Below are 24,097 nucleotides of genomic sequence, written 5' to 3' on the forward strand. Positions count from 1 at the left end.
AGTCTTTAAAATAGCACTTTCCTGGCAAGTCATGTCAAAATCATTAAAATGGTGTGCTGTTTTAGTGTGTGTGTGTGTGTGTGTTTGTGAATGTGTGAGATACATGCAGATGTGGGGCACTGCATCCTCTATAGAGGAGCTGGTGTTCAGTTTAGCCAATAGCAGCCCAATCCTGCCATCTCTGCCTGAGAAGATGAAAACTTTTCATTATCAGGGGAAAAAAATTGGCTTCAAGCTGTCAGGCAGGTGTCACCACCCCCATCTCATTTAGGAAATCACTTTGGGCAAGTGATCAAGTGTGGATCTACAAACCGGATTCCAAAAAAGTGAATAAAAACTGAATGCAATTATGTGGAGATGGCATATGCCAATATTTTATTTGTAATAGAACGTAGATGACATATCAAACATTTAATCAGAGTAAATGTATCATTTTAAAGGAAAAATATGTTGATTCAAAATTTCACGGTGTCAACAAATCCCCAAAAAGTTGGGACAAGTAGCAATAAGAGGCTGGAAAAAGTAAATTTGAGCATAACGAAGAGCTGGAAGACCAATTAACAAAAAAGAGCTTCTCAGAGTGGCAGTGTCTCTCAGAAGGATCACCAATTCCCACAATGTTGCACAGAAAGATAGTGGAGCAATATCAGAGAGATGTTACAAAGGTGATAGACTTTGCATCTATCACCATCAACTGTTTAAGTGATGGTGTGTGTGCACAACATCATCCGAAGATTCAAAGAATATGGAACAATCTCAGTGCGTAAGGTTCAAGGTCATAAAACCATACTGGATGCCTGTGATCTCGTAAAACCATACTGGATGCCCTTAAACGACACTGCACCACAACCAGGAATGCTACTGTAAAAGAAATCACAGAATGGGCTCAGGAATACTTCCAGAAACCATTGTCAGTGAACACAATCCACCGTGCCATCTGCCGTTTCCAGCAAAGCAAGATCCACAAGCTCGGGCGTTTTCACCGGGCCAGGGATCATTTAAAATGGAGTGTGGCAAAATGGAAGACTTTTCTGTGGTCAGACGAGTCACGATTCAAAGTTCTTTTTGGAAATCTGGGACGCCATGTCATCCGGACCAAAGAGGACAAGGACAACCCAAGTTGTTATCAAAGCTCAGTTCAGAAGCCTGCATCTCTGATGGTATGGGGTTGCATGAGTGCGTGTGGCATGGACAGCTTGCATGTATGGAAAGGAACCATCAATGCAGAAAAATATATTCAATTTCTAGAACAACAGATGCTCCCATCCAGACATCATCTCTTTCAGGGAAGATCCTGCATTTTTCAACAAGATAATACCAGACCACATTCTGCATCAATTACAACATCATGGCTGCGTAGGATCCGGGTACTGAAATGGGCAGTCTGCAGTCCAGATCTTTCACCTATAGAGAACATTTGGCGGATCATAAAGAATGCGACAAAGAAGGCCCAAGACAATTGAACAGTTAGAGGCCTGTATTAGACAAGAATGGGAGAGCATTCCTATTTCTAAACTTGAGAAACTGGTCTAAACTTGAGAAACTGGTCTAAACTTGAGAAACGTCTGTTGAGTGTTGTAAGAAGACGGGGTGGATCCCACACGGTGGTGAAAATGGCCTTGTCCCAACTTTTTGGGGATTTGAAATTCTGAATCAACATATTTTTCCCTTAAAACTATACATTTTCTCAGTTTAAACTTTTGTTCCATGATTTATGTTCTATTCTGAAAAAAATATTAGAAGTTGGCACCTCCACATCATTGCATTCAGTTTTTATTCACGATTTTATAGTGTCCCAACTTTTTTGGAATCCGGTTTGTAGTCCAGAGCACCCGACACCTAATTTCACAGATTCTGCAGTGCACCGGAGAAATTTCTTCCCTGATTTGAGACACTGGGAGTTGTGCAGGAACAGTAACTTGTTGTACCTTTTCCTGAATCTTCAACCAACACTGAAATCACGTACACATGAAAATACTTGTTTTTAAATTAATTTATCAGGGTGATGTTTTTTACCTGCTTTAATGCACACGTCACTGGGGGGGACAATTGATTGTCTTGAATTTGGAACCTGGTTTTAATGTCAACCAAATAGTCAGCATACGCTTGAACAGCAGGTAAACAGACCTTTATCTGGAGGGCTGCCAGTCACAGCAGGTCCCCAGCAGCCAGACAGAGTCCACATTAAAGTCATCATGATGCTTCAGAGAGCTCAGTGTGACCAGATCTTCCAAGCCCATCCAGCAAAATTGGGCTGTTTTTACCAGCAGGGGAGTGTGCGGTCAGTGGGAGGGAGATTGGCGTGGATGGGTGCAGTGGATTCAGTGATTTCAAGTGGATGAATGAATAAGGCAGTGATCCTTGCTGAATCTCTTTCACCTTTTTCTGGGTAATGATGTACCATAATCTTTGTAAATAATCAGGCTTGCTCATTCTACCCATCTGCTATAGTCAGAGAAAATATTTGACCCCCAACTGATTTTGAAAATTTAGCCCGCTAACAAAATGATCGGTCTATAATTTTAATGGTAGGTTTATTTGAACAGTGAGACAGAACAATAACAAAAGTCCAAAATAATCTGTTTCAAAAAAGCTATAAATATATATATATATATTTTTTTTTTTTTATCACTGTTACCTCTGGCTGCTCACATGAGGCTTTGAGATGCTGTTTGATTGTTAGATGCTTTATGACCATGTACGTTGTAAAATAAAATCTGTACAAATAAAATTTGATTGATGTGATGGACACTGGGAGCCTTCTCAGCTCATTACTTGTATAAAAGACACTCATCTATAGAAGCAATCAGTCTATCCAGTTTCTAAACTCTGCACCATGGCCAAGACCAAGGGAACTCTCCAAGGATGTCAGGGAAAAGATTGTGGACTTACACAAGCCTGGAATGGGCTACAAGACCATTGCCAAGCAACTAGACCACAAAAGGTTGGTACGACTATTTGCAAAATGGAAGAACCATAAAACAACTGCCATAAAATCTCCCTCGGTCGGGAGCTCCATGTAATATCTCACCTTGTGGGGTATCTATGACAATAAGAACGGTGTAGAACCAGCCCAGAACTAATCCCAGAGGAATTATCTTAAGGCAGGTGGGACCATAGTCACCCAGAAAACAGTTGTGATGGACTGAAATACTGCAGCCCAAGAAAACACAGGTTTACCACTGAACATAATTCAGAGGAAAAGTGGGTGACAGTGTTGTGGTCAGATGAGATCAAAATTGAGTATTTTTGCATCAACTCAACTCGCCGTATCTGTGTATGTGACAGATCTTGGGCGTATGAAATTCTAAATATTTGCCATACTCGCCTATTAAATGTGAAGTGATTCACAGCACACGGTGCACACAGCGAAATGTGTACTCTGCTTTTTACCCATCACTCTTAGTGAGCAGTGGGCAGCCATGATAGGCGCCGGGGAGCAGTATGTGGGGACGGTGCTTAGCTCAGTGGCACCTTGGCGGACCGGGATTCGAACCAGCATAAAAACTGATTACAGGGCTGCTCCCTTTACCGCTAGGCCACCACTGCCCCGCTAGGCCACCACTGCCCAATATTGTTGAATAAAACTAGTTTTATTAATATCGGCAAACATAGGATGAGTAGTTTGTCTTTTTAATATTATTAGAAATTGTGATTGGACAGTGCCGCCAATCACAATTCTAAGCTTCTTTCTTTAAGTTTTGATTAATGCCAACTTGTGTTTCTAAAAAAAAACTGCTTTCCTGTCCTGCTAACAGGCATTGCGTAATGAACCTTGGTATTTTTGTTTCTGTTCCTGGTGCGCGGATCTGACTTTTTCCTGACTGGAGTTTAGTATTTACTGTGTCCTGTTCTCCTCTGATTACTTTCATTGTTTCAGCTGTTACAATTAGTATAAATGTGTCTTTTATATGCCCTGTGCTCTGTTGTCCATCATCTGTGTGTGGGCCCCTGTGCCCAGTTTAACAGTCTTGAAGGAGTTCCTAGAGGTGTTTAGCACTTGTTGGCCCCTTTGGCCTTCACTCTGCTGTCCAGCTCACCCCAAACCATCTCAATTGGGCTCAGGTCCGGTGACTGTGGAGTCCAGGTCTCTATTTTTTGTTAAGTACATAACTCCACATGTTCATTCATAGTTTTGATGCCTTCAGTGACAATCTACCAATGTAAATGTAAGGAAAACACATCCAAGTTTTTGCTGGTCTCCCTGAGCTGAGATCTGCCAGGTTGGCTAGGCAGTGATCTCCAGGGTAACACCAAAGTGGAGCAGAGATGGAGGCAGTTTGTTAGAAATGCCAGAAATGCCATCTCTGGGTCTGTCCACTAACACTTTCCTCTCTAGCCCGCTGGATGTTTGGTCTGTCAACACGTCTGTCGGCTCCAAACAAACTCTGTTTGCTCAGGTTGCTGCTATTGCCCTCCTGCACAATTTCAAGCAGCCAACAGGAAAAAAAGGACTTTCTCCAAGTTTACTGTTCCAGACACCTTGTTGCATAAGTAGCCCTTTATTTTTGCAGTGATGTTGTCACAATGACGTTGTGTTTTTGTGCTCTCCACCCTAATGCTTATTTTATCTTAAATGATTTGAGTTGTGCATTCCCAATTTCTCTTGTCATAGAACTCACTTTACATACTGGATTTTATGCAGTCCTTGTTTTGTCCAAAAATTTGGTTTCACTTTCATATTACATGGCAAATTTGTTAGCAAGGTCTTGATCTGACAAGCCCATATAATTAAAAATAATTATTTTATTACTGAACATGTTCACTTTAACTGGTTTCAATATAGACATAAATATAGTGGTTTATATATTTGCAGATCATCAAAGCCACTGTGAGTGCTTCTATTTTTCATTTTGGTGATGTGGCAATTCCAATTCCAGTAAAGAAGTAGCACCATCAGAAACACAGGGGGTGTTTTAATATAAGCAATTTGAATGCCATTTGCCAATTAATACATTGTTGCTCGCAATTGGATCCACACACACTGATTTGTCACTATAATATATAATCCCCGATCGGTGTATTCTTTTACCCTGAAGAATAACATGATAATGCTGTTATTATATTTCATGAAGTACCAATATTGTAATAAAAACCACCCTGGCTGTTGTCCATTGTGATCTTCCCATGCCAATTAGGTTGACATCAGCCAACCCTGCAGCACCGCTTACCTCATGCTGGTTTGTTTCTTTGCTCAGTATTCAATGTTTGACTGCATGCTGAAAATATGAATCTGTGACTGACCAGTGGCCAGTACTCTAATGGCAGGTTAAACACTTATGCTGGAATCAAAATGTGTTAGGAAACATAAGAATGTTGAAGGAAATGAAAATAATCAACCTACGAGGACTTCATTTAAAAACTCATTGTCTCATTGTCAATTTCATTAACACCAAAACAGCTGCTACTGACTAAAAACTTCTGAATGGATCAATATCCCAGATTGATCTCAAACTGATTTGATAATATATATTTGATAATGATTATAAAGTGTTTCTTTAGTTTTTTTCAACAGTGTAGGAACAGTCACATTACATTACCTTTAAGATTTACCAATAGACTGTTTGCTCATCTACTCATCTATATGTAACTTTTGTAACTGCTTCAATAATAATAGACTTCCTCGAATCCTATTCTAAACATAAAATTGTTCTTCTTTCTTGTTAATTTTCACACTTCAAAACCAAATGTGCAGAGGATAATGAGCACTTTTATTTATAGGAATTATGATTGACGAACTAATGAATCTGACACTTGCTGTCATGACCTTGGGCTCCCAGGGAAAGGAGGCATATTAGTGAGGCATATTACAGACAAAAGAACCTTTATTTAAACACAATAAAAAGCTGTATGAGGCCAAAAGAGACATAGTGAAACATGAAAGGAACAGAAACTAACCCAGGAGCATGTGGCAATTGCCAGGAACTGAAGGCTACTCAGGTAGGGCTTTATGGAGTCCTGATACGTCGTCGTCGTCTTCCTCCGCTTACCCAGGTCAGGGTCACGGAGGCAGCATCCGAAGTAGGGAATCCCAGACAGCCCTCTCCTCAGCCACCTCCCAGACCAGACTGGAGATATAATTTCTCCAGCGTGTCCTGGGTTGACCTAGGGGCCTCATGCCTGCAGGACATGCCCAAAACTTCCTCCCCAGGGAGGCGTCCAGGAGGCATCCTGACTAGATACCCCAACCACCTCAAGTGGCTCCTTTCGATGTGGAGGAGCAGCGGTTCTACTCTCCTGAATATCTGAGTTCCTCACCCTATCTCTAAGCCTGCGCCTGGCACTCCACAGAAACTAATTTCAGCCGCTTGTAACCACAATCTCGTTCTTTCGGCATTTTAGTTCATGTGCAGGTATATGGCTGCATAAGTTGATGATGTGTGGCATATATGTAATGGCTGGTGCATCCACACATCTACTGACCAGCATGCTCACTAGCTCTTCCACAGCAGAGGACATGCAAGCCAGCTCTCAGGAGAACTGATATATGAACAGAAACATTAGTATGCAGTTCTAGTATCAAAGCAAGAAACAGAGGTGGACTGGGCATTTTTATTGCCTGGTATGTTTTCAAAAGATACAATTACAATTAAATTACAATTAAAGTGCATGTAGATCTTTCTAGAATTTCTGCACTGACTTCAGCAGTGTCTCAACATCAACAACAAATCACCAATACTGCACCACACAATTGTGTAATGTCTGATTCCAGATTGTAATACGTAAACCCAGAACTTTACTGCCTTTATAAATAACGATAGAAATCAGAAGAGTTTATTGGCTTGATTGACAGCTGTCACACACCTTACTTCCACTTTCTGGATGATTTAAACCCCCTCCTGCCAATAAATCACACGCTGTACAGTGTCTACCTTCTCCTTTCTTCCTACTTCTGTTTTCTACACTCTATATATGACCCACTACTAAGACAGACATTAACTCTTTATTAGAATGATGAAGGGTTTACTCAAAAGTTGTTAGGGAAGAATATACTTTTGAATACTTCAGAAGAATATTTCTTCTGTTGGTGTAGATTATGTTTTCACCTGTCCTGATTGAACAACTGATATTACAATTGTCCCCTCCATGCATTTCTACAGTGAAAATGAACAGAAAGTTACTTCACTCATTGCCTCCTCGTTTTCACCAAATCCCTTCAAAAGCACAAAAATCACTGGATTAGCAGCATAATTTCTCTGTAGATCAGTCACAACCTACGCTCAATTAAATCCCTCAAAGAGAAAAGGATTTTCCTGTGGCTCTGTGGTTCCAAAATTGGTGGTGCTGAAACAGACACAAACTTTTTTTTTGTCAGCTCCACCCCGTACAATGGTGCAGGGTGCAGCCTTCAATCATCTCCAAAGTGCACAGGGATATCAGTGTCAACTTCTTTCCTGGAAACCCTGACTCCTCTGGCTCTTCTGAGCAGAGATTGAAGCCTCCACCAAAATTGGATTTCTGATGGGATTCTACAGTTCCTCCAATACTGGAAACCATCTGAGTGCTGGGACATAAGCTGCCAAAGTAAAGGCCGGTGTCCTGCTGTGCTTCATAACTGAGTCACGACTCTGAATTCGCATTCACTCGTGACAGGGTCAGTGTTTGGAAGATAGTCATGGAGACATTCTCATAACTTGAGGAACTCAATGACTGAGCGCAGCTGACAGTAGTGAGCTTTTTTTTTATGAACGGATCAACCTGTTTCAAGGGGGATGCCTTGACTTCCGGTCAAGATGGCGCTGCACTCAGTTGCAGCCACAGTTACAGTGCTCTCCCTTCCAGATTTTCAGCACTGGCTCTCCTCAGAGCCCCCAGCTCTTCACACTGTACACACACAACTGTTCCCTGTTCCCCTGCCCACAACAGCAACACAATCGTCAAATTTACAGGAGACACCACTATAGTAGGACATTAATGGAGTATTAATTTTAAGATTGAAGATTAGTATTAATTTCAAGATTGAAGATTTTATTGAAGATTTTATCACATGCAGTACATGCAGTAAAAGCAGTACAGCGCACAGTGAAATGCATCCTGAACCTCCCTGTTCTTGGCTGTGCATAGTTAAAGACATTCAAGCTCTATAAATAGAATAGAAGAGAAATAAGGAGAGTAAAAATTAAGTAAGCTAAAAATGCAAATACTTACATAGGGAATGTAATACACAGACTGGGTGTGGCTATGGATACTGTACTGACACAGTATTTAACAGATTGTTTATGTTAAGTAAAAATCTAATAAAAGAGTGAGTTACAGTGTAGAGATTCCAATTTAAGTGCAGTGTGTGGTACCAGTTTAGCAGTGACAGATTGCAGGGTGGTGATGAGATGAACAGAAAACAACAATGAACATTCAGATGTATGTTCATTGAAGTATGAGGTGACACTGGTTGGTCTAGCAGGTAAGGACCCATAATCAGAAGGTTCCAAATTAAGCAATTTTCTTTCAGGATAAATAAAGTTTTCTGACTGACTCTGAATCTGATTTGCAACCACCAAGGTGCCACTGTGGGGCCCCATCCCCACACAGTGGCTGCGCATTTCTCACCAAGGGTTATGGTTAAAAGAAGAAGGCACATTTTGTTGTGTGCACCGTGTGCTGTGCTGTGTTTCACAATCACTTCACTTTCACTTTCAGGTAATAGGTGTGGTGGCATATCCAGGTTCAGCATCCTTATGGCATGAGGATAAAAACTTGCCTTATTTTAGATATTGAAACAGGCTGTTGTTTGGGTGTGTTTTGTCCTTTATATAATTGATTGCTCTGGTCCTGCATCTCTTGGAGTAAATGTCCTCCAGAAGAGGTGGAAGAGGAGACCTGCAGCTGAGCCCCGGCACATGGATCACCCTCTGTAGGGCTTTGCAATCCTGGACACAGTTGTTACCAAACCTTGAAGTAAGGCCCACTGTAGAAGGCTCACTGTAGAAGGTCTTTAGGATGTCTGGAGATACCCTGAACATTCTCAGCTGTCTCAGGTTGTACAGGCAGTGTTTTGCCCTTTTGGTCTGAACCTGGATGTCCACATCTCAGAGGTAGTCAGAGATGTGGACACCCAGGTTTTAGAAGCTGCTCACCGGCTCCATCCTAGTCCCACTGATGTTAAAGTAAAGTGAAGTGTCACATGTGATACACAGCAGCACAGCAGATGGTGCACACAGTGAAATTTGTCCTCTGCATTTACCCTGAGTGAGAGGTGGGCAGCCATGGCAGGCGCCCGGGGAGCAGTGTGTGGGGACGGTGCTTTGCTAAGTGGCACCTCAATGGAACCTTGGAACCAGTGTAACCGGCAACATTCTGATTACGGGTCTGCTTCCTTAACCGCTAGGCCACCACTGCCCCTTGTCCTGTTGCTGTTTCCTGCAGAAGTCCACTACTGGTGGTGCTGGTGCTCTTTTTTTCTTTTCCAAGTAATGGATTGACTGGGCTACTCAATCAGTGTCAATCAGTGCAGGGCTTTGGTGGGGTGGATGAGGAGGCTGTGGCTTGCTCATTAGAATTGCACCAAGAGAACTGTGGCATACAGATAGAGAATTTCTTGCCAGTGTTGCTCAGTGGTTGTTTTCCCTTTGGATAGCAGGAGCAAGAAAATGAAAATGCAAAAAGAAAAATATATATATTCAAATGCTTGTCATTATCATTTGTCATGCATGGTCTCTGGGAACGGATAAATCTGTTTGCATGAATAATTGCTGTGAGCAATGATGCATTCATTTCACTCTCACTCTCTCCACAAACAAAAGGACATCATCTTAAGAAAATACAGGGAGGAGTGAGAAGGATCTTACATAATCAGTCATGACTGTCTTTTTACACCTCTGGTTATTTAGAGTGGCTTTATTGCAACATCACTTGGCTATTTGTGTACCAGGGGGTTGTCAGGATGCATAGGAAAAAAATGCAAAGAAAAATAATGAAATCCAGCAGAATGAAGGATATAGTTGTACCTCTACAACCATATCTTGTTGGCAGGGATAAAGGTCTGAATACATGCATGTAAAGGGGAAGTTATTAGCTTTATTATGATACCAACACCTTTCTAGACCAAGTATGCTTTTGCCATGTTTGACTGTTACATATGATTACTTTAGGGAAATGTAGCATGGTATTTCCTATTCAACTCAACACAGTTCTTCGTCATGTTATCATGTAGTATTCACTGTTAGACTGAAAATGTCACCACAAGCATAATCACATACAAATGATTGTAGAAGTAGTATAAACGTATAGTGAGGGGAAAAAAAATATTTGGTAGCCACCAATTGTGCAAGTTGTCCCACTTAAAAATGTGAGAGAGGTCTGTAATTTTCATCATAGGTACACTTCAACTGCCAGAAACATTAAAAAAAAACAGTAAATCACATTGTACAATTTTTAAAGAATCTATTTGCATAAGTCTACCTAAATACTTTGTAATGTAACCTTAGGTGGCAATGACAGCGGTCCTGTAGGTGTTCACAAAGTTTAAACAGTCTGTACCTGGAATTTTGGCTCATTCTTCCATGCAGATCTTCCCAAGAGCTGTGTTGTTTTGGGGCTGTTGCTGGGCAAAGATCCTATATTTAATTTTTTTTATCCTGAAGCTCCCCTGCCTGTCCAAGAGAAGCCAGGACCCCTCAAACCTAATTCCTTCTCACATACAAACAGTAAAAGAATTCAGCCTGATCCAACTCAAATGTTATGCTGTGTGGTCCATTTAAATGAATGAGTCAGTGTTTATCGCGTTAATAATTAAAACACATCACTTGACAATGGTGGCCAAGAATTGTAGATCAAACAAACATTTCAGTATGAAATGTTTAATAAGGGGTGGTAGTGGCCTAGTGGGTAACACACTCGCCTATGAACCAGAAGACCCAGGTTCAAATCCCACTTACTACCATTGTGTCCCTGAGCAAGACACTTAACACTTAAGTTGCTCCAGGGGGGGACTGTCCCTGTAACTACTGATTGTAAGTCACCCTGGATAAGGGCTTAAATGTAATGTAATGTAAATGTATTAAAACAAATTTACAACATGCGAAAAACCTTTCACTAAATCGCCAAAAAATGACATTACAAACAGCGAATAGGAAAGGATATGTACTATAGATCAGAAGGTCCTTTTTGTTGACTGAGCCGAGCCGACCCAAGCCAGAGTAAAATAATAGAAACTGAGTACAAACCCGACCCATCTTGAACTACAGCTCTGGTCTATGTACAATGGATCCAGATAGTATTCATAGAGCATCAGTTTTTCCACATTTTGTTATGTTACAGTCTTATTCCAAAATGGATTAAAATAGATTTTTTCCTCAGGATTCTACACACAACACCCCACAATGACAACATCAGAAAAGTTTACTTGAGGTTTTGACAACTTTATTAAAAATAAAAAAATCTGAGAAATCACATGCATTCACAGCCATGAAGCTCAAAATTGAGCTAAGGTACAAAAATCATTTTATCTCTCCATACAATTGCTCACCCTCATGTCCACCTCACAGAAGGGCTAACATTGCACCCCTTACATACCAAATATAGCATTTTTGGTTGACTCAGTCTCCTCTGCTTCCTCACACAGCCTCTTACAGGCGTAAAATATTGCATTTCATAAATTGATGTCATATCTTGTTATTATTTATGGAAGCTGAGCATTAGTGTAAAACTATCAGCGTTATAAAAGTGTTCATCCCGATAAACTTACAAAAGTGTGTGTTCGTCTAGCACATCCTACAGCCAGAAACCAACGTCAATACATTTTTCTCTTTTAGACGAAACACACACACACATACACTCACAAAAAAAATAAATACATAAATTAAAATATTTGTTTAGCATTTAACAATTCCCTGCATGTTCTTTTCTTGACAAGTTATCAGGGCTCTTATTTTTTCACTCACAATCTAAGGAAACCGAATGAGAATTGCTGGTGTCTTCTCCTTGTAAGTCACTTTGGATAAAAGCGTCTGCCAAGTAAAGTAAAGTAATCTGCTTTCCTTTGTATTTCTGACTGCATCAATCCCTCTTCCTCCCTCTGTCTGAGACTTTTGCTGGTTGGGTTGCTGGGAGTATTTCTTTTAGTTCAACATCAGTTTATTTTTTCCGTTTGTATGCACATGATTGACCCATCAGGTCAGCGCTGTGCCTGATTGGCCTATTGGATTTGGTACAGATCACATTTTGTTGTAAGCCCCTATCCAACCTCCTATTCTGCACAATGGATCAGCTGGGCTTTGGATCAGCTGGGCACAATGGATCAGCTGAGTCTTTAATGGAGATTCAACTGTGCCGTACGTTCAGATTAATGAGTGTGCTTTTTACACTTTCTATGTTTTACTGCCTGTAATGGTAATTGGGTTTAAAGTTAATCTATAAGTGCAGCTATAGTGTTGCTGTTCTGTTCAGAAGTACCATGGCACCACATTCTTTTTTTTATCTTTACAGAGATAAACATAGTTTTGAACATCTTTTTTCTGATGTTCTAGATTTTTGTTAAAAGGGAATCAGCAAGTCTGTTTGAAGGTGAACTTCAAATGGGTGTATGGTGTGTAGCCCTAACCATGGATACGTTCAACAAGGCACAGCTGTCAGAGCAGGGCTAAAGTGATAAGATGTGTCAAACAGACCCACAGAACAGGTACAGAATTAAAGTGACTGCTGCAACATGTGGAATGGAGGAGAAACTCCGGAGCGTCTGTTAACCAGTGCAACAACTATTAAAAGTGCCAATTCACCCATTATTTCTGTTTTAGCAACACCAATTTTTCTGTTAAACAGCACATTAGGAGCTATGAGAAGATGCTTTATAGCATCCTGAAATCTCAAGAAAAAATCTGGGGGATAAAAGATAGTGGCTCATTATAAACATTTTATTCGGTCATGGAGCACCTTTTTGCTGACTTTCTTGAATGTAGTTTTACGTGGGCTAGAGCATCTTTGTATCACAATAATTAATAAACAGAATTAGTAAACACATTAGTAAATGTGCGAAGCTAAGTGGTTTGTAAGAATACTGCTAGACTGTTTTTGGGGTGTGTGATGCAGGTGGTGATGATAGCCTGGTGCTGGTGACGAAGATTCGAAGAAAGTTATGAATGGGAATGAGGTGTGACATCACCAAATGTGTTTTTATTCTCAAGTACAATTTTACTGATAATCCTATCATCCTATAAACCATCTGCCTCCGTCTCCCTGACTCCGTTTCTCTGGTTCCGACTTTTGCCCAGTCCACGCTCACCCCTCCAGCGCATTTCGCAGCATCGTGTCTCTAGTTGTTACAGTCACTGCTGCATTCTTGTCTTTTGTTACTCAATTAAGTGGTACTGGTGTTGGGGTGCAGATCCAGGGGACCAAACGACTGGGACCGCCCCTTTCTGTTACGCCACTGAGTCACGTTCATGTGTGAGGAGCATTTTTACTCTCAGATGGAACATGGTACTTAAAGTAGAAAAGCAAACTCATTCTATTGAAACCTCCACAGATGCGTAAACAGTTAATTTCACTGCACATTCATAGGTTACACAGGAAGGTCACAAGTTCAGGTTCAGGGTTCAGGGGATGTAGTGGCTCCATAGTGTTAAATGAAAGTAAATTGTCACATGTGACACACCACAGCACAGCACCCAGTGCAAAAAGTTAAATGTGTCCTCTGCTTTTAACCCATCACCCTGTGAGTGAGCAGTGGGCAGCCAGGGGAGCCGTGTGTGAGAACAGTACCTTGCTCAATGGGACCTCAGTGGCAGCTTGAGAGTTCGTGATTTGAACCTGCAACATCGACTACAAGTTCTCTTCTTTACAAGCTAGGCCCCCACTGACCCATGGTTACACTCTAGATTCATGTAACAGGGCCACATGTTGGGGCACACACAGGCTTCAATTAGTGGGGTTTGGCAAACAAAACTGCAGGGCAATCTGAAAGAAGCAACAGGAGATAAACAGGCGTAGTCCATAGGAGGTATGAGAGGAGCAGTTGAGAGGCAAACATTTTTAGGAGTGTGCGTTTGATAGGTGAGAGGGAACCAGAGAACCCTCCCACCATGCCATGCCACCCTCCAGCACAGGGCACGTGACTTCCTGCCTAAGCTGATACAAGCCATGTAATAATTTCACATCGACTGGCACCTGAAATATCTGATAACATTTTATATCTTGCCTGTTATGACATTACATACTGTCATTTTCATTACTGTGTTGCACTGTAGGATATTTAAGCCAACCTAGTGTCCAGTACAAATACCAGTATTTCCTCAGAAATAGGATGCACTTGCGTATTGAAAGTGAAGTGATTGTCATTGTTAAACACTGCAGCACAGCACACGGTTACACATGTTAAGTGCTTAATTAAATACATTTCTGGTTTTGATACTGAACACCCAACTGAAACTGAATGAAAGAACAAAATGTATCCTCTGCATTTAACCCATCCCGAGAGAGCATTGGTCAGCCATGACAGGCGCCCAAGGAGCAGTGTGTGGGGACATTCCTTTGCTCAGTGGCACCTCAGTGGCACCTGGGTGGGTAGGGATTTGAAACGTTAACCCAGCGACAACCTGGTGTAAATCTCAGTAGTGAAATCTGCTGTACAGGCATCGACCAAAGACACCAAATGCTGTGAAACATTGAACAGAACTATTTTAAACATATTTGTAAGAGGGGGGAAATCTCTATGGAACCTAAGTACTACTATGTTGCGTGGCTGTTTTTTAGTGTCAAATAGTGCCGGCCTTTGAGTCAGTCTTTCTGCAGGATCGGCTTCACCTCTAATGTCCTCTCACTTCTGCTGTACTGGACAGAAACCCTGACACCAGTGCTGGAGTAAGGAATACTTCTTTCTCCATCATTCCTTTATTCACTTACACACAGAGGTGGACAGAAAGTACATTTTATTTGCTATTGTATTTATGTGTTTTTTTTCATGAATATGTTTTTACTAAAGTATGTCCCCTTAGAGAATCTTTTTACTTTTAATCCACGACATTTCAAATCAAATAATTTTCTCACCTATATTGTTCCTGTTTGTCGCGGCCACAGAGGGCAAACCGAACGTAGATGAGGATGGGTCGATATCCTGTTCAAAATACAGGTGGCCATGTTGTCTGACACTCACGCTTAATTCAAGGTTTGTCCTGCTTAACACTGCTAAGCCTTCTCCTTGCCCTTTGCGTTGCTCTAGGATTGCTTTCTCGTTTTTTGACTCTCTGCCTTTTGTTCACCTGCTTACTTTACTTTACTTTACTTTACTTTACTTTACTTTACTTTACTTTACTTGGCAGATGCTTTTATCCAAAGCGACTTACAAGGAGAAGACACCAGCAATTCTCATTCGGTTTCCATAGATTGTGAGTTACAAAACTTGACAACATGCTCAGAAATTAAGTGCTAGACGATTCATTTATTTATTTATTTTATGCGTGTGTGTGTGTGTTAGTGTTAGACTCGTTTGAAATTCTTTTTAAACAAGTAGGTTTTCAAATGTTTGGCAAGTCGAATGGAGCAGGGCAAGTTGTTCCACCAACTAAGGACAACAAAGGAGAATAGAGTCTCGGATAGCATCAATGATTTAAACTCAATGCAAGCAGCTACCAGGAGCCAGTGGAGAGAGGTGAGAAGAGACATGATTACCTTACTGGTTACATCCATCCAAACAAGCCTGCTGAGCCAGTGCTTGCTATCCTGCGTCTCCCAGCGCACCCACAATGTCTGCATGTGTGCCTTCCAAGTCCAGCCGTGATAGTACGAGCGAGCCAACTGAAGGCACAGCTTCAGTTCATGTGCAGCAGGCCATCTCCCAGCTACTCATGTCACTGCAACAACAGTAGAGAGTGCTGCAGCAGCCACAATGAACCCATGCAGCTAGGGGCTGCCAGAGCCCCCTGACCCCCCCAAGGGCAACATGAAATTATGGTGCTGTGCTTCTACTGTGGCTGGGGCTATCACTTCAGCCGCAACTACCCAGCTCGCTGATTCCAATGCTCGCCAGCGGCCTGAAGCCCCCAGGTGAGCCCTAACCCCCTTAACCCCACACTCTCCTGTGCAGAACACCTCACCAAACGTCACCAAGGGCCGTGCACTCATTCACTTGGGGCAGCCCTGAACCTGATGGACCAGGACTTCGTCACCCTCCTTCATCTGCCAGTGGTTTGACCAGGACTGGCATGGGCCTCGATGGATGCCCCCTGGGGTCAGGAATGGTGCACTTGAGTCATCTCACGATTGCCACCATGCAAAGAGAGGAAATTATATTTATCCTTACAGTGACTCAATGCCCATGACCTCATTATCTTGGAACACCCCTGGCAGGATCCCCACATATAGTTGATCATGGGACTGCTCTTATTGTAGGGCTGCACCTGCTCTCCAGCATCCTGGGGCCCCCAAACCTTGGGAACTGCCACAACCCAGCACTGCTGGCACCCCGCCTGCTCCTAGGTGTAAAGAGTGCTTTGCTCATTCAGAGAGCGGAAGCTCAGGTGGCCGTATCTGGAATTTAGCCCCTTAGCCCTCATCCTGGGGCCCCCAAACCTTGGGAACTGCCACAACCCAGCACTGCTGGCACCCCGCCTGCTCCTAGGTGTAAAGAGTGCTTTGCTCATTCAGAGAGCGGAAGCTCAGGTGGCCGTATCTGGAATTTAGCCCCTTAGCCCTCATGATTGAATGAGCACAAATATATGAAGAACCAGTGGGTTAATTTTATTTTTCTGGAAAAAACGCAGACTTCCTGTCTGCAAAAAACATTGTGGTTGGTGAATGGTGTTGATTACGTAATTTCCGCGAATGCTCCTTAACATCTGCAGGCCGCTCTCCTCCTTGTCTCTTCCTCTCTCCTCCTAATTAGCATTTAAAGCTAGATTCTGCTGATTTTTGGAAAGTGTAACGTCCGCGAGCTGACGGGGGAAGGAAGTGCAGAGGCGGGACATTCTGGAAATGGAATGACAAGCTAAATTTGGGAATAAAAGGGATTCACAATCTTGAAGAATTTACGGCTATGAACAAGCCGGAAAGATGCCAAGAGATTACACTGCTGCCGAGGCTTTGGCTCTGCTGCAAAAGCATGGACTCCTGTGACTCGGATGGCAGAGAAATTTCCATTCACTTGCAAGAGAGTTCGGACTCAGACATGTCTTCAGGTGATGAGCTGTGTTCCGGGTTAGAGAGCAGAACTCCTCCTCAAAGGGAGGTCGGCTGGAGACACAGCCCACACAGAAAATCTCCAAGAATGAGATGGCAAAATGGCCCCTCTCTGAGATTTCTAGTGTTAAATACATAAAGTAAAACAGCGCAAGGGCCGAAAACAGGGGAAACAAAAGGGAAGAATTTAAACAAACCCACAGGCTTGTACCGATTGCCAGAACTGAAAATAACTCAACACAACAGTTGCAGGGTACACAAAAATGTCACAGCCACAGCGCCTTATAACAGCGCCCTCCAGATTGGTCCCAGGTGTGTCTCCAGGTGCACCTAATCCTGACAGAAAGAGACTTCAGATACAGTATTTGGGGACACTAAGCAAAAAATAAATATTATGTCAAGGGACCTTTTACTTTAAATATCTTCAGGTAAGAGTTGTAGAATAATGACTGGCTGGCTCATGCTGGTTGGGAGGTTTTACATGCAAAACATGTAAGAGCTGATAATAGTGCCAGTAGAAACTCAATTTGAATTGAATTGATCTGAATCTCAGTTACACCAATTGAATTTGAACTGTTCAAAGACATGGACATTATGGAAACTCCTTGATGCACGCAGTACCGGTGAGCCCCCACAGTCAGAATCGTGACAAATTCATAATTCACATGCAGATGAGGGATTCACTTCTTTTTCATTCCTTTCATTTTTATTTTACATACAGCGCATCCGGAAAGTATTCACAGTGCATACCGTTTTCCACATTTTGATATGTTACAGCCTTATTCCAAAATGGAGTGGGGTAAATGAACTACTGATTGTACATTTACATTTACATTTACAACATTTATCAGACGCCCTTATCCAGTATCCAATTTTTCTAGAATGCTCTGAGCAGCTTTGTTTAGCTCACTGGCATAAACAATGCAGAGTCAAATCTCATTTGTTCCTGATGTCTTTGATTGCTGGTGGTCTGATGTGCTTGCTAATCACAGAACTCCTGAGGGCCGAAACTGAGTGAATGAATTTGTTTGTGTATGTGGAGGTAAAAAAAAAAAAAATTCTTTTGACCGGGGAAAACACACAAATTCACATGAACACATTCTCCACTTGAAACAGATTCTTCCGCACTGTGCAAGATGACGGTAGTACTTTCTAGGGTAGTTGAACTGCCAAAGCTGTTTTTTTTTCTTGTATAATATGTGATATCTGAACCAGTAATTGTCTTTATAATAGCTCCTCTTTATTATTCAGGAACTACATGTTATAAATACATGGAAATTCACAAATGTGGTGACAAATTACACCAGTGGGTGTTAAGTGGTTATGGCTGATAAACCTTATTGTAAACACATAACTGCTGTTGATACACATTCACACAGTAATCGACAGCTAAAAAGAAGGTGAACGTAAAACATCAGTGGTTGCCTTTTCTCCTGCTTTATGTGTAAAATCTGCTTTTCTTGACAAGTCACAGTAATACAGTTAAGTTGTATGTGTCGGCATCAGCAGAGAAAGCCTTATAGCAACAACAACAACAACATTTATTTCTTATATAGCCCAAAATCACATACAGTATGTCTCAATGGGCTTTGACAGGCCCTACAGTTGACACCCCCCACACTTGACCCTAGATTGTTCAGAATGTGGTGGTGTGTCTGTTTTTCCTTCCACCCAAATAAATTTTATTCACTGTTACATATCTACTGGGTATGTATGCATATACTAAAACCTGTCCATAAATCCCAGTCAAGACTGTTTTCATCAGTGGTTTCCTGATGGTAGAACAAGGTCAGATTAAAGGTGTTCTTTGACTAGCCATCTACTAGCTTCACTGCTCCCATACAGTGATTACACTCTAGCATGTACGGTCTTTCCTCCTAGTGTGTTGAAATTATTGGTCTTGTTGTTCCTCACTTGAATATCCCATTCTGCTCCACATACTTTGTACAAAACACTGATCCTTTTTGTTTCCATTCACTGGGATTCACTAAATTTAGATATTTTATGTTAATCTGTTTCAGATGTTCAATTCAGGGAGCTGGTGGTGATTTTTTTTATTCTTTTCCCTGGCCGAGGATAAATTTCTCTTCAGATTCCTCTCGATAAAATTTGATGTCTGGTGATAAATTTTGACAACTGATGTCTGTGTTCACTGAAGTTGACGTCCAGATCATGACAGCAACTGACAGGGAATGGCTGTAATTTCCTATGTACAAGCATGTGAAGGTCGTGTGAATGTAGCGGGATGGAATGATCTAATGGAAGATAAAGCTGAGACAAGGACAGTAGGGGTACTGGCTCAGGGGGGAATTGGTGAGTCGCTCTGTCTTCGATGTCTTCTATGTATTATGTTCTATGTTCTGTCTACGTGGGAGAGGTTTTCAAGTAAGAATTTCATTGTGCTCTGTACACTGTACTTTGTACATATGACAATAAACTTCAACCTCAACCTGGTTCATATTTTAGTAGGGTGATAAGAAATGGATGCCCCAGTGCATCGGCCCCCTTCTGAGGGTCAAGGGTAACTCCAGTTGTTGTAGACGAGTGTTGCTATGTTCTTCTTATTAACCCAACCAGCTCGTGGGTGTGGCTGGAGCGAGTGGCTTTGAAAACCCATGATAACAGATGAGTTTCCTGTGGTCCTGCGGAAGCAAGCTGTCGCTCTCTCACAGCGGGCCATGTAAGTGTGGGAGGCTTTCAGTACAGTGTCCAGCAGCATGTCCTGGTGTCATGTCTTTCCCAGCAGGGATCCATCCAGCCTGTTAACAGGGTTTTGGGACGACACAATCCAATGTCTGTGTTTAGTACACACAACTTGTGTGTGTAAAGCACATCTGCTGGGATAGCAGTGTGTGTTATATACCCATATGTTATTTAGACAGTACACCAGCAAAACACACACACACACACACACACACACATCAAGAGGCATCCTGTTGGGCTTATGATCTTTTTTGTTACTTGAATGTGAACACAATCAAATCAGAAGATCAGAATCCTTATCAAGATCAGAAAATTCAATAACAGCAACTGAGAGGGTTTTCTGATGTTCTGGACGAAACAAGGAATTACTTTCAGGGACAGACTTTCATATAAGAGCCAGAAGACAATCGCACACAGCACAGATCCTCTGAGCGTTTTCTTTTTCATTCTGTAAAATGTCATCTTCCTCTAATGGCAGCATGTGATTTCACAAGGATGTGCAGAGGGAAGCAATGTTTGCCGACGTCAGTTCTGGAACTTTAATGTGTAGAAAGGGTGTGTGTGTTGATTGTATGTGCGTGACTGTTAGATCCACTAAGCCCCCCTACACACTCAGATGGCGTCTCCAGCTGGTCTCAATAGCAGCTCTCCCAGGGAGGTCTCTGAATATGCATCAGTGTCGTCACTGAGAGGGTGGGTGGTGAGACCCCGTTTTAGTCATCATGAGAGGCCACTTGGTACTCTTACCTAACAGAGCTGTCAGGATTCAGGGGTTCTCTCCTACGTTGTTCTTCAGAAATGACTATGGTATGACCCTCTCCCTGTTCTACTCTCTTTCAGACACATAGAGAACTGGACCGGCCTGCAGACCCTCAGAGACGTGGACATGGAACTGTACACTGGACTGCAGAGGCTGTGAGTGTTTCTGTGCTGACAGGCCGTTTGTTATTGGGCTCATGATTTGGACCAAAAGTTTAACCAAAAAATGTATTAGCACCAAATGTCATATTTCATGTTTTGTTCTTGAAAGACAAAACAAAGCAAGTTCATTAATATGTGCATTTCATACACAGGGCAATTGAAAGTGATTTATAATTATGAGAAAAAGAACAATAAGGAAAAAACCTTTACAACTGTACAGTACACAATTCTAGGTGATACAAATTCTAGAAAGGAAAAAAAAGTGTTTTGAGTTTGAGCAGATCTGAGATCAGATGGAGGCTGATTCCAGTGGTGTGCAACATATTGGCTGAAAGCTGCCTCACCATGTTCAGGTCTAGTTAAAGGTACCATTAGCAATCCAGTCCCTGGTAGATCCAGTCCCTGGTAGAGATAAATGCCGTAAATGTATCATTAAGCATCGCTAGAACATATAAGGAACATTTTTGAACATCAAATTAGCTGATTAGCATTAGCATAATTTCATTTAAATAGTTCTGAGCTGGTCCATTTGCTTCTTTTCTGAGATGCAGAGTATATTCTGATGTTTATAATATAGTTATTGACTGTTCTATAGGGAAACATGTAACCAGTGCAGTTTTGGAAAATGATCCTGGATCATGTGAGCACTGCATTGCATTTGTCTCTCAACACAGCAGGAGATGTAATCACTCTCTCTCACAGGCTATTGTAATGAAATGATCCCCAGCTCTGCATACAAATAAAACATGTTGCAGATGCCAGCAATAAAAATGGATTCAATATTCATAATTGATTCCAGCTGCTACTCAAAATAACCCAGAGGTGAGTGATGGAATACAGGCGATCCATAATAAGATGATCGTAATAGGGGTCTCCTCAGGAGATCTGGGAACTGGTGGGATTAGATGTCCCTAAACCTGCATCTTTGAAAATGCAGGCAGTCTGCACTGAACCTCCATCATGTGGAATGCAGAATAAGCAAGACTCTTATCCAAAGATTGGTAGTGGTAGTCTTGAGACTGGCCATGTTTTCTGTCTCATCTTGGTCTCAATGATATTTGGTCTCTGTTTTGTCTTGGACCTGGACATAGCTGTCTTCATGGAATGGGGAGAAAAAAGAAAATGGTGCAGCTTCAGAGAACCATATCATTACCTGAATTTATATGCTACCAGTCAGATGCTTCTATTTAAAAAATGTTAAATTGAATACACATTATACAGATTGCATCATAGCCAAGTCCGGAAATGTCTGTGGAGTCGGTTTTTGACATGGGCCTTGGCAAAAGAATTTCCTTTTGTTGTGCACGCACGGTTTTCTATTGCATGCCTGGATGCATGCTGATTTTGTTGAACCACCTTGACGGAGACAGCTGGGACAACGTGTGCATTCACCAGGCATCTAGAGAGATAGCACCATGAAAAGTAAGATTACTAATTAAAAGCTCATTGACCAGCTCTGCATTTCTTGTCATCAATTTCCTTAATCTGACAAAAAATATATTTCATTTTTGCAAGCAGCTAGATCACTACTACAGAGCCCCTTAGGTACCAGAAATGAAATGCACAAATTATTATCCTGTGCGCACAAGTTAATGAAAGTAAAGTGATTGTCATTGTGAAACACTGCAGCAAAATGTGTCACAACAAAATGTGTCCTCTGCATTTAACCATCACCCTTGGTGAGCAATGGGCAGCCATGAAAGGTGCCCGGGTACCAGTGTGTGGGGATGGTACCTTGATCAAGGAGACCTCAGTGGCACCTTGGTGGTTTGGGATATAACAATTTTTATAACATAACTTGGCTGATACTCACCGAAAGTTATTTACATGAGTGCTTTTCCTATTTGCTCTGAAGTAAAATCTCTCTTTGATATTACTAATAATGTATGAGAAAAAACACAAATTTCATTAGTTTAATATTTATTACCCCAAAATTTAGACAATAACAGGGATAACCCCAAATATCAAAAACGTCAGTAGCTGATGTTTCCACCATTTGCCACAATGACCACTTGACAGCGACATCTCATGCTCCTCACTAGCCTCATTATGTTGTTCTGAGGCAATGCATTCCACTCTTCCACAAGTGCTAAACGCAGTTCTGCCAGGACACATGGGGGTGGGCTACGATCATTCAGTCTCTGCTTCAACTGGTCTCAGACATGCTTTATGGGGTTCAGGTCAGGGGACATTGATGTCCATACCAAATGAGGCACTCCAACTTCCTGAATGTGGAGGAGCATTATCATCCATGAACAGAAAGGTGTGTGGTGGAATTGGGGGATGATGATGTCTCTGAGGTAAGAACGTGAAGTGGCTGAGCCATGTACATCTGTTTTGAGCTGACTGGTGATGCCTGCCCAGACTGTTGCACCTCCTCCACCAAAGCAAACCCTGGGGACCAAGAAGGCTCACCCCACCTCTTCCAGCAAAGCTGATGACCATAATTTCTGTGCAAAGTGATCCGACACTCTGCATGACCACTTCTGCATTGTCCAGGTCACATGGTCTTGTGCCCACTGCAAACATTCATGGCAGTGTCTTGGTGTCAGTGGAGTCACCTGCAACGGTTGTCTGGCATTCAAGGCAATGCGGTTTGTCTGGAAACCCTAGTACCCCTCGCATCTCGTAAATGTGCCAACACAAAAGTGCATAACAATGTCTGAGTGCATAAGTCCTTAGGTACATGTCATCATTGCTGTCTGTCACTCATGGGGCTCCACTCCTGGGTCTGTCATGAACTCCGCCAGTAGTTCTGTGTCTTGATGCAAGTCTTGATGCGTCCTTACCCGATGCAAGTCTGCTGATGACACTTTGAGACACACCAAGCTCACAAGCAACATCTGACTGCCTGCCACCAGCCAAAAGGCACGCCATGGGCAGGTGACATTGTTCATCCGTTAAGTGTGTTCATGGGTGTTTGAATGAGGAACTTGGAATGACTTACTGACAATACCAGCTTTTTATATGGTAGCTTTCGTAGGCCGCTAGAGTCTGTCACGCTTGGGGAACCGATAAAAACATGACATGGATCATGGCAGGAAACTGGAGATTACCGGAGGTGCGTCGCTGGAATCCGGACGAGACGACGGCGTCGGGGGACGTCCATACATAGAACATTGGACACCACCAGACATGGATCTGTGGGGCAGACGTCCTCCTGACGAACCACGGCTCCCTGGATCTCAGTGGGGCATTGTCGTCTGTGTCCAAATATGGTCAGGTCATTCTGTCATGATGGCCAGTCATGGCGAGGAAGGAGGACGCATCCACACAACATCACAAGACAGGGGTTTAATACATAAATCACAAGACAAGGGAAACATCACCACACAATGACTTGATGGTGAACAGACACAAACAGGAT

At 42.2% G+C, this 24,097-nt stretch overlaps 1 protein-coding gene across 1 annotated transcript in view; it reads left to right on the top strand.

Annotated features, from left to right (window-relative positions):
- The window catches only part of LOC114766652 (NT-3 growth factor receptor-like), a 164,381-nt gene that overhangs the window by 10,869 nt on the left and 129,415 nt on the right, over window positions 1-24,097 (top strand). The window contains 1 exon segment of the mRNA XM_028957667.1: window positions 20,650-20,724. Coding sequence (XP_028813500.1) covers window positions 20,650-20,724 — 75 coding nt within the window.

The sequence above is a fragment of the Denticeps clupeoides genome, chromosome 17, assembly GCF_900700375.1.
Source record: "Denticeps clupeoides chromosome 17, fDenClu1.1, whole genome shotgun sequence".
Taxonomy (NCBI): domain Eukaryota; kingdom Metazoa; phylum Chordata; class Actinopteri; order Clupeiformes; family Denticipitidae; genus Denticeps; species Denticeps clupeoides.